At 35.8% G+C, this 11,835-nt stretch overlaps 1 protein-coding gene across 1 annotated transcript in view; it reads right to left on the bottom strand.

The window, feature by feature from the left end:
* Window positions 1-334: 334 nt before the first annotated feature.
* LOC118841599 (zinc finger protein 420-like) overlaps window positions 335-11,835 on the bottom strand; it is a 65,773-nt gene continuing 54,272 nt past the window's right edge. The window contains exons 7-9 of the mRNA XM_036749152.1: window positions 1,786-2,029; window positions 1,442-1,701; window positions 335-1,357 (exon numbers count right to left, since the gene is read on the bottom strand). Of these exons, the coding sequence (XP_036605047.1) occupies window positions 856-1,357; window positions 1,442-1,701; window positions 1,786-2,029 (1,006 nt within the window). The 3' untranslated portion in view covers window positions 335-855. The remainder of the gene's footprint in view (window positions 1,358-1,441; window positions 1,702-1,785; window positions 2,030-11,835) is intronic.

Below are 11,835 nucleotides of genomic sequence, written 5' to 3'. Positions count from 1 at the left end.
CACACACACACACACACACACCATTAGAGATACTTTAAAATGACTGGATAATTTGTCGCATATAGTAAATCATATTCTTTTTCAGATAAAGTTGAATTAGATGGCTTCAAAAGCCACTTCAAACTCTGAAACTGAAATTCTGGGAAATTTTCTGAAACTTTTATATTAATTTATCTTGTACAGTAGTAACCCTAAATGTGCTCTAGGACAAAGTCTCTAATGAGTTTGAAATACATTTATTTATCACTTCATTACATTTATGGATATTCTGACCAGTATGAATTATCACATGATGTTCTTAATTTCTTTCTCTTCTTGCTAAAGACATTCCTGGATACATTTTTTTAATTCTCTACATTTGAGGATACTTTTATTGTTAGCAAAGATTTGCCTCATCCTAAAGACTTTCCCATATTCATTATATTCAAGGGGTTTCTCTCCAATACAAAGTCTTTTATGGTCCCACATTTGTCAAAATGAAATTACGATAATCATTATGAAAGCTCTATTGCATAATGAGTTCTGCCTTCTCAAGAAGCTTCTTACATATTCCTTACATTAAAAGTATTTCTTTACTGGATTATATTGTGTTTCCCAAGGGTTCCACACCATTTGAAAGCTTTCCCACATTCATTACAACAAAAATTTTCTCTCAAGAATGTTTTCTTATGTGGTTTAAGGTTTTCTTTCCAGCTGAAGGCTTTCTCACATTTATTAGTCATAGGGATTCTGCTAGTATGAATTTCATGTTTCTTAAAAGTTGAGTTTCACAAGATGGTTTCCCCAAATTCCTTATATCTAAAGGATTTCTATGTACTCTGAATTTTTTCATATGTTGGCAAGTTTAACCTACAATTAATTTCTTCTACCTTCATTGCACTCAAACGTTTTCTCTTCAGTATAAATTTTCTTATGTATATTAAGGTTTCCCTTATGCCTGAAGGCTTTCCCACATTCATTACATGAATACGGTTTCACTCCAGTATGAATTCTCTTATGTGTATTGAGATTTCCCTTCCTGCTAAATGCTTTCCCACATTCATTACATTCATAGGGTTTCTCTCCAGTATGAATTCTCTCATGTTGCATAAGGTATGAGCTCTGCTTAAAGCCTTTCCCACACTCATTACATTTATAAGGTTTCTCTCCAGTATGACTTCTCTTATGTTGCGTAAGACCTGAGCTGAACCTGAAGCCTTTCCCACATTCATTACATTCAAAGGGTCTCTCTCCAGGATGAATTACCTTATGTGCTTTAAGTCGTGAATTAGTGCAGAAAGCTTTCCCACATTCATTACATTTATAAGGCTTCTCTCCAGTATGGATTCTTTGATGTTGAAACAGATAATTATTACTGCTGAAGGCTTTTCCACATTCATGACATTCAAAGGGTTTCTCACCTGTATGAATCATGTTATGTGTCTCAAGATGTCCCTTCTGCCTGAAGGTTTTTCCACACTCGTTACATTTGTAAGGTTTCTCTCCAGTATGAATTCTTTGATGCTGCATTAGGGATGAGCTCTGCCTGAAGCCTTTCCCACATTCATTACATTCAAATGGTTTTTCTCTAGTATGAATTATTTTATGTCTATTAAGGTGTGAATTGTGGCAGAAGGTTTTCCCACATTCATTACATTTATAGGGAGTCTCTCCAGTATGAATTTTTTTATGTTGGCCCAAGTACTGTTTATTGCTGAAAGCCTTCCCACATATATTACATTCAAAGGGCTTCCTTCCAGTATGAATTATCTCATGTATTTTAAGGTGTCCCTGCTGATTGAAGGCTTTCCCACACTCATTACACATGTAGGGTTTCTCTCCACTGTGAATTCTCTTATGTACATAAAGGTTTCCCTTACAGCTAAAGGCTTTCTCACATTCATTACATTTATAGGGTCTCTCTCCAGTATGAATTGTTTGATGTTCAATTAGACATTGGTTACTGCTGAAAGCTTTTCCACATTCACTACATTCAAATGGTTTTTCTCCAGTATGAATTCTTTGATGTCGGGATAGGTTTTGATTACTGCTGAATGCTTTCTCACATTTGTTACACTCAAATGGTTTCTCCTTAGCATGAATTCTTTGATGTACTATAAGGCATGAATTGCTCCTGGAGGATTCGCTAAATCTCTCATTTTTAGAGTATTTTTCTTGAGCGCATGTTCTGTGACAATGAATTTGTTTTGAGTGGTAAATGAAAGTCTTCTTGGATTTACTATATTTACAAAGTTTCTCCCTTAAAGAGCTTTTTTTATTATTATGTCTAATTAGGTCTGAAAATTTCTTGAAGCTTTTTCCAAGTGTATCATAATTATGGAGATCTTTTCCAATAGAAACTCTCTGTTGTGGAATGAGGATCAACCCCAGGCTACATTTTCTTCCAAATGCATTACATTCATGAAAAAAATCTAGGGAGAAAAAAAAATCAGTATTCAATACCAACTCAATTCCCTCTATGCTGAAAGGAAGTCTCATTTATAAGATTCTAGCATCACTCCATTTCATCAATGATAATTATGATCACTGTGAGACAGGTAGAACAAACACTCATTTCAAGGGAACTGAAGCCAGTAACACAGCATCTAGCAGCCCAAAATTTCATAAGTGTCCAAATTATAACAACAGAAAAACAAATTAATTCTGGAAAATATAGAGTTCTAAACCTGAAGTGCCTGGCAAAACTAGGCTACCTATTTTCAAACACAAGGCTTGTGAACATTTATAGAACTGTCAATCCTTAAAACCTATCATTGATTCAATAGGAATAGACCAGGCAAAACAAAGCTCATTTTCTTTATCAATAAGCCATATGAGGGATATAGATATACATAGCAATCCATTTTCAAAAATATTTAAAGAAATCTTTTTCCATAAGATGAAGAAATGTGGTCTGTTTAGTAGTACAGCTTACTTGACTTTAGAACTAGCTGAAAAACATTCCTGACAAAGTCCTGAATAAAGGATTTTGTCCATCTGGATTACATTCTAGCCTTCAGGAGTGAGACTTGATCTGTTCAAAAACTATCAACAACTTAGATGAAAGCATAAAAGTATTCATCAATACTTTTTGTGACAGCAAAAAACAGGAAACGAAGTAAAAGTTCATCAATTGGGGAACTGCTAAACAAATTGTGGTACATGAATGTAATGGAATATTCCATCTCATTGCCATAAGAAATGATTGAATATGATGAATATAGAAAGGAATGTATAGCTCAACATGAACTGATGCAGAATGAAGTGAGCAAAGAAAACAAAATTTACTATGACTATAACAATAAACTACAACAAAAAAATCAAAAGGGAGAACAAGCATGTCTCCCAAAGAAGAGATATGAGAAGACGGCTCTATCCCTACACTTTTGCAAAAGTGGGAGGTCTATAAATGTGGCATATTGCATATTTTTCAAACTTTTCAGTATATTGATTTGCTTTTAGGATTTTTTTTCCTTTTTTCTTTGCCTTTGAAAATATTTGTTCTATGACATGGCTCTCTGAAAGGAGAGATACTAAGGAAATTTTTGGTAATGCTAAAAACCAAATGCAGCAATAAAATCACTTTTTAATTTTTAAAAGGAATCAACAATATATTGTGGTCACTAAAAATAATATAATTATGTAATGGATAATGTAATTATACATTATATAACTATAATATGATAAAATAATTTTAGGCTATGATAAAAGATGTATAGTGTTGAGATCACATAAAATAAGTCTTAATTGAACTCTGCTCTAGCCAGACCATAATTAGAATTTTCAATTTGGTTCTGGAAATATTTAAATGGAGATATAGACAAATTGTGTATTCAGAGACAAGATGGTGGCCTTGAGCAGGAAGCTGTTAATCACCATTCAAGGTAAATGGATTACCTAGAGTCCTGCCTAGAAAGGTAGGAAGATAAATATAATTACAAATTCCTTTAGGCAATCCTATCAGGAATTGGTGAAGAAACCAGTCTAAGTAGCTGGGACCTGGCCACAAGATTATCAAAAATGAAAGAGGAGTAAGGGTTGATCATCTCACTCCAGCAAAAGTGGAAAGTAACATGCTTACAGAGAGTCACGCTTGTCTGTCTGTCACAATCAATCAACAAACATTCATCCAGCAGAATCACATCATGAGGTTGTAGGGTAGAAGAATGTGAACACTGAGAAGAAAAGGAAGAAGGACCACCAATTACTTATACTTGGGAAACTCCTAAGAAAGAACTGATCCCTACTACCCAGTTCTGGCTAAACCACATAGTGACAAATGATATTTACAGCAGGAAATTAGAAAGCATTATTAGAGATCATTAAATCCAGAGCAAAGAACCAAAGACTTTATATGTACAGGTGGTGTTCTCATTAGTGAAGCCAATAAAAGGCAAGGCTTCCAAGGCAAAAAAATTTGGGAAACTGAATATGTGGTTAAGAAGATGGTATCTGAGAAACAGTTTGTATCTCTGGACTAGAGTAAAATAAAGTAATGATCATATCTTGGCCAGGAATTGTATGTACTCAAGAAGACATACTAAGCATGTGTCATGGTAATTAGCACGGGACATTTTTGTTGTCTTCTCTTTTGAAATGCTAAAACAGTCAAATACCTTTGCTGAGTCTTGCCTTTCAAATGTAATGGCAAGCAAAGTGGACTTTTTGTTATCTTTGTTTTGGAGAGCACTAAGGAATCTTTTATTGAATTGGGAGTCTTTGATGGGAAGGCCTAGTTCACATGGGTTTGCATCACATGGTTGTGATGCCCTTTGACCCAGAAGAAGTGTGTGTGTATATATATATATATGTATATATATATATATATAGAGTATAGAGAGAGAGAGATATATATATATATATCTATACACACACACACACACACACACACACACACACTCAGAGGCTGGTGTTTTGCCTTTGAGGGGCACACTCATTGGAAGAGTGTTGGTGATTTGGCCAGATGAGACTCTGGGTAGCTGTAGGGGCACCCCTCCCACCCCAGCTTTGAAAACCCAGATGTTGGTGCTTCTCTCTCTGGCAACAGTTTGTGTATTGCTTGGACAGACAGCTAGAAGCCTGTCTGCTGATTCATGTTTATTTGCTCTGTTTATATAATGTATGCTTGTAATTTCTGTTTGTATTCTCTCTGAAGTTCAGAGTACCGGCTTTTTCGCCTGAACTAAGTGAATGGTATATGTATGTTTAATTAAAGTGAGATTGTTAACCCCTTAATGTTGCTCTCTTTAGAAAAGCAGATCAAAGAACCTGTGCTAGCAGCCTTCCTATGTGCTTTTGTTGTTGGTCTTGTGTTGGTCTTTCACCTCCACAACAGCAGCTAGCAACATTGTTGTTACAGCATGATTCTCCTGAAAATTTGGAAATCTAACTGAAATGGCTTTAAATTCAAAGGGGAAGGTGAGGAATGAAACTGCTTATTTATATCTAAAAAGTTGGGTACCACGGTTAGTACCAACAATACCAAAAACAGCTGACGACTTCAAGAAAGAGCTAGGAGGGATTGGTCAGTCAACAAAAGTTTATTAAGTTCAAACAATGTGCCTAAGATAGAACATTTTAAAAAATAAGTATGTACAAGGTAATTTGGGAAGAGTAAAAACATTAATAACCAGAAAGAATCTGGGAAAGAATCACAGAAGTAAGATATCAGCTGAATCTTTAAGGAAGATGATGATTCTCGGAGGCAAGAACGAGTAGGCAGTATATTCAGAGTAAATGTGCCAAAACTGGGAGAACAAATGATGAGTTTGTGCCATTTGGCTGGAATGAAGAATGTATGAAGGAATAGAGTGTGAACTAAGGCTGGAAAATAGGCTAGAGCCAGATTGAAGGAAGACTCTAACTGCCAGATGAGGATCTTGTGTTTTATCCTGGATCCTTCCAGGATAAAGTCCTGCCTAGGAAAGGCAGGAAGGAAATGACTGGAGGCTTTTGAGCACCAAAGTAACAAGAACAGACTTGCTTGGGAAATTTAGGAAGATTATTGTTACTCCTGTTTAGAGGAAGGGAAGAAGGGAAACAAATTAAGGAGGATTTACTTATATTCCAAGCAAGAGGGGACAAGGGCCTAAGCAAGGGTGGTGGCCACATGAGTAAAGAAGATGGATATGGTCTCAACTACACTTGTCAAATGATTGAATAGGGAAGTGATAGGGCTTAAAGGAGAGAGAAGAGTCAAAGACAACTCTCAAATTACAAATTTGAATGAAGGAATTGTGATGAACACAACATAAACAGAGAACTTTGGAGAAGGAGCAACTTTTCAGGAAGTCATGGTCTCTGCTTTGGATGTACTGAGTCTGAAATGTCAATGGGATATCCAGGTGGAAACATACATCTAAGCAAGAAGGTAGAGATGTGAGACTGGAGATGAGGAGAGACATTAGGGATAGATTCATAGATATGAGAGTCCTCCTCATATCTGATAATTGAACCAGTGAGAGTTGAAGACATTGCCAATAGAGAAGTGAGAAGAGATGGGATAATTAAAGCCAAAAGATTGGAGGAAATATTTGAAGAAAAGAAAAGAGGAGAAAAATGGAGGCAGAGCTGTGAAGGGATGCCTAAAGTTGGAAAGAAATGTTTTGGGAAATAGAGGATACAATAAAGAAGACAGAGGTGAAATCAAGATAGTCAGGTGTTAAGGAAGAAAATCACAAAGTTTCACAGAATCTTAGGGATTTGAGAAGACTTCTAGCCTGACTCTCATATGAATAAGGATTTCCTCTAAAATAGAGCTGACAAGTAGTTACAGAGCCTTCACATAGAGACCTGGGGAACCCACTACTGCCTGAGATAGCTCATCACGCTTTTAGACATCTCTGATTCTTGGGAAATTTTTCTTTGCATTAAGCCAAAAATTTGCACATCTGTACATAACCAAGATTCCTTCTATAACAAGCCTTCATTACCTACTGAGATTCTATATGTTGATTACATTTTAACTGGTAATCACAAATTGTTTTCTCCTGCTTAGGTTGAAGAGAGAAGGGAAGAAAGCCAGTAGAAAATAATCTGCTCTCTATGGTTAATGAGTGGTCAATTAGTTTATGTTTAAAGGCCTCCACTGAGAGAGAACCACCACCCATTCCTCTTGCAGATAGCTTGAAATGTCAAGAAGAAAAGTCCTTTATACTAAGCCTAAGGTCACCTTTCCAAAACTTCTACTCATTGTTTCTAGTTCTTCCCTTTGGATAAAGCAGAATTAATTTAGTCTGTCTTCCACACTATGGCCCTTCAAATATTTGGAGACAGTTACTATGTCCCTTCCAGTCTTCCTGTTCCCAGTCTAAACCAAGTCATTCAATCAATCCAAGGATTATGTACATGGTCTCCAATATTTTGAAAATCCTGATCACTCTCTTGACAATGCTCCTACTTCTCTAACACCTCCCAAGAGCATTCTAGCCAAAATCTTGAGTGTACAAGTCAAAGAAAAACACTGCAAAAAGCCAGAAAAAAAGAAGAATTCAAGTACTGAAGAGCCATAGTCAGGATCATTCATGATTTAGCAGCTAATATAAAGGAAAGGAGAACGCTCCCTCCTCATCTGTAACTCTTGACTTTCCTGGCTTCCTTCAAGTCCCAACTAAAATCCCATCTACAGGAAGCCTTTCCCAATACTTCTTAATTCTAGTGCCTTCATTCCACTCTTTATTTCCTATTTGTCCTGTAAATAGCTTGCTTATATATAGTTGTTTTCATGTTGTCTCCCTCATTATATTGCAAGCTCCTCTAGGGCAGGGATTGTCTTTTGCCTTTATTTACAGTAGAACCTCAGTTTAAGAGTAACCTGATATGCTTCGCTGGAGGAGGAAAAATTTTTTGCAAGATATGTCTTGCAGGATGAACAAAAATTCACAGTACGAACATCCCTCATGTCAAGTGAGATCAGGGAGGTTTATCAGATGTGGGGAAAAGTGCAAAATTTTGTTGAAAAACATCACCCAAATAAAGCTGTAGCAATGAGAGCCATGAATATTTTTAACAATAATGCAATGTCACATTTCCATGACATTCTGAAAAAACATCAAAAACAAATGTCGTTAGATAGATTCCTAGTCAGAAGCAAATGTAAAGAAAAAAAAATCAGTGAGTCGAAACATGAAAGTGATTCTAAAAAACGAAAAATAAGTGAAGGCAGTAGTGTTAGTCTTACTTTTAGTGAAAGTAGCATAAGAAAGAACACTCCTGATATTGAAATCCCCAATGTTCTCATGGAAGGAGATTCTCCTTCCAAGCAATAACCCTTCCTCCTCCTCCTACCTTTCATCTCCCTCACGCCAGCCACAATTCTTCTCAAAGGTAAAGTGCAGGTTAATTTGTTTTATTTTTAGTTTATATTGTGTGCTAATCATTGCTATTGTGTTTCAGGTACATTAGGGACAAAAAACTTACTTGAAATTATAAATAATTATTTTTATATGAATATTTTTGGGGATGTGGTACCGATCATCCAGGTTTACATTATTTCCTATGAGAAAATTAGCTTTGCAATACAAATAGCTTGACGAACAGAATCTCGGAACAAATTAAATTCGTAAACTGAGGTTCTATTGTATATTCCTAGCTCTTAGAACAGTGCCTGGCACATAACTGACACTGAATAAATGCTTAATAACTGGCTGAATGAATACAATATTCCAGAAGGCAAAGCAAAATTAGGCTTGCAACCAAGAATAAGTTACCCAGAAAAACTAAATATAATCTTATGGGGAGGAAAATGGAGTTTTAATGAAATAGAGGACTTCCAAGCATTTCTAATAAAAAGATCAGAGCATCATAGAAACTTTGAAGTTCAAACACAGGACTGAAGAGAAACATAAAAAGGTAAACTTGAATGAATAATGATAAATTTGGGGAATGATTTAACAAGTTATGATCTATGAAAGTGATGGAACATTGTTATGTCATAAGAAATTATGAAAAGGATGGTTCCAAAGAAACGTGGGAAGACTTGTTTGAAATGATGCAGAGTAAAGTTAATAGAACTAGGAGAATAATTTCTACGATGACAACAATATTGTAAAGACAAATAACTTTTCAAGACTTAGGATCTCTGATCAGCATAATGACTAATCACAGTTCCAGAAGACTAATGATGAAACATGCCAACCACTTCTTGAGAGAGAGGTAAAAGACTCTGAGACTTAAATGAGACATCGATATGTGTGTGTGTCTGTGTGTATTCATTCATTCTCAATTGGAAAGTGGAAAGAGGACAGGTTTTGGCCAACTGAAACAGTCAAACTGTATTTAAAAAAAGATAATGCATCCTTACTGATTAGTTGAGGTATTGCTTGCAATCATAACCATCTGCTTGGGTTTTAGGGGTATTGCTTTATTTTTTCCCCCACTCACCTAGGGAAGAGTTTCTTGGGACTTCTCCATCTGGCAGCCATGGTGTTTCTCTTCTCTCCAAATGGGAGATCACATCTGAATTGGAACCTGGAAGCCCTAAACATGAAGAAATAGTTGGAAAAGTGCTGAGCACAGAAAAAAGTCTCAGAATTCAACTTAAACTTCCTTTTCTTTGAAGAATAGAGAGTGCTCTAGGAAAAATCTCTGAAGAATGCTCTTCATAGTACTCCAATTAAGGAAGGGGAATGGATGAAACGGTTTTATTTAGACTCAAAAGAAATATATCGTTCTTGAAACTCTCCCCATGAAGAAGGTGGAAGCTTTTCATGTCTTTCCTCATGTAGCTATAACAAGACTCCAGCAGAGTCTTTGACCTGGGCGAACAAACACTAGATAAATTGTAGCCTCAGAAACAACACAGTAAAGCTGTGGCTTAGAATTTTTTAATCTTCCCACAATGTACATATTCATGAGAACATCCCTGCACACCAAGTCAAAGCTCAGCAAAGTATTTCACGCTTTCCTTTAGAAAGTCAAAATGCAAAGATATCCCAATGGCCAGATGATTCAGGAAAAAGAGCCTTCCTTACCTAGGGAGATAAAGTTCTCATAGTTCTCCAGCATCACGTCCCTGAACAGGTCCTTCTGAGCAGGCTCCAACAGTCCCCATTCCTCCCAGGTGAAGTCCACCACCACGTCTTCGAACGTCAGAGATTTCTGAAAGATCAGAACATGTTCCTGTTCACCAGGCCCCACTGGTCACATGAAACTTGAGGGAGACATGAATTGGTAAAAGAGAAAGGGAGCAGTTCTCATAACATTAAAGGTTTAGTATTTCACATAAATAGTTCTTGAGGATCTACTTGCTATCTCCCTGACCTTATACTAGTGTTCTCTGTGTATCATAAATAATTGTATTTAATTGCTCAAAGTAAAGCTAATAAATAATTAACCACACTGAATCTCAAGTAAAACATTCACTTTACTCTTCAAAGTTATACTGCTTTCTAAACTAGCAAAGAATTACTTTATATAATAAGAAAAAATCTATCTGAAGGAACAAAAAGGTCAAGAATCTTAAGGGATGCATGTGATTTAAAAGACAGCAAGAGGTAGCTCAGAAGGGACAATAGACAAGCAGGGATATACTGAAACTATCATGTTAAATTTAATACATAATTTTAAAAAGTTTTACATAATAAACAATTCATATTTTCACACACAATCGTCTTTTTCAATTCTTTGTATGTGGAAATGTTCATGCTTTGTGCTGTTTGTCAGTTTCATAATAATTGAAGAGAAAAAACTAAATAACCATAAAATAATCCCACTACTTCCTCATTAGCTATATCACTCCTATCACTCTCTAGTCTTGTCCTTGCTTTCATCTCCTTTAGATGTCTTTATTTAGGACTGAAGTTGGTCAGCATACTTCCCTGTATACTTTAATTGGTATCTTCAAACAATTCTCACTTTTCCTCTTCTTTTTGTGACTACAAGATTTTCATTGTTGAAATGAAATCCTTCCTGGGGAAATTCTCCCCTAAATTTTAATTCATGGGCTTTTAACTATATTTTCTTTGAACTTATAAAAAGTATTCTACAAAAATCTTAGGTACATGTCAGCCTGTTTCCTGCTTTCCTGTCTATCTTTACCATAAATTCCACAATAGAGTAGTCAATTTCCACCTGGGTTCTTATCATTTTCTCTCTAGCAACCATTAATTCTCCTTCGGTGACAAACAGGTCCATAACAGAATTGTTGGATTCCATCATCTTATGAAAGATTAAATTGTCAAGAAATTATTGACTACTCTGTTTTTGGCTCAGAGAGCAGAGGAACAGATAGTTCAAGTCCTTTATCATCCCATCTTGTCTTGCCTCTGTGTCAGTCTTTTGATCTCTTTCTCCGAATCCTCATCAAGTTCTTTTCTCTATCTAGATCAGGAGTTCTTAATTTGGGTTCCACAGACCCTAAAAAAAAGTCCATGGATGGATTTCAGAGGGTCTGCAAACTTGGATCTTTAATATTTTGACAATTCTATTTCAATATAATTGTTTTTTTTTGTAATCCTATGTATTTTATTTTATGCATTTAAAAACATGGAAAAAGGGACCATAGGCTTCACCAGACTGCCAAAGGGGAGCATGACATATAATAACAGTAAGAATCTTTATTTGAAATGATATGTGATACCTACTAATGACAATATCTCATTTCTTCCTTTCTATTTTGAGGCTTACTCAAATGTTCTCTGCCATGCTTATGGTTCCTATATTTCTTACTGTGTCGATCTTCTTTTAATATATAATGCTAGTCGTCCCCCACCTCACTCCCATCATTCTAAAGTTTCCTGTTACTTATGAATAAGAAAAAACCTTCCATAGCCATACTCCAGTCATGGAGCTCATCCCACCAAGACTTAGCGATACCAATGAGGTTCTGTTTTAAATTTGATTTCTTAATTATTTAAA

The sequence above is a fragment of the Trichosurus vulpecula genome, chromosome 3 (assembly GCF_011100635.1).
Source record: "Trichosurus vulpecula isolate mTriVul1 chromosome 3, mTriVul1.pri, whole genome shotgun sequence".
NCBI lineage: Eukaryota > Metazoa > Chordata > Mammalia > Diprotodontia > Phalangeridae > Trichosurus > Trichosurus vulpecula.
This window is presented reverse-complemented; position numbering and strand designations above follow the sequence as displayed.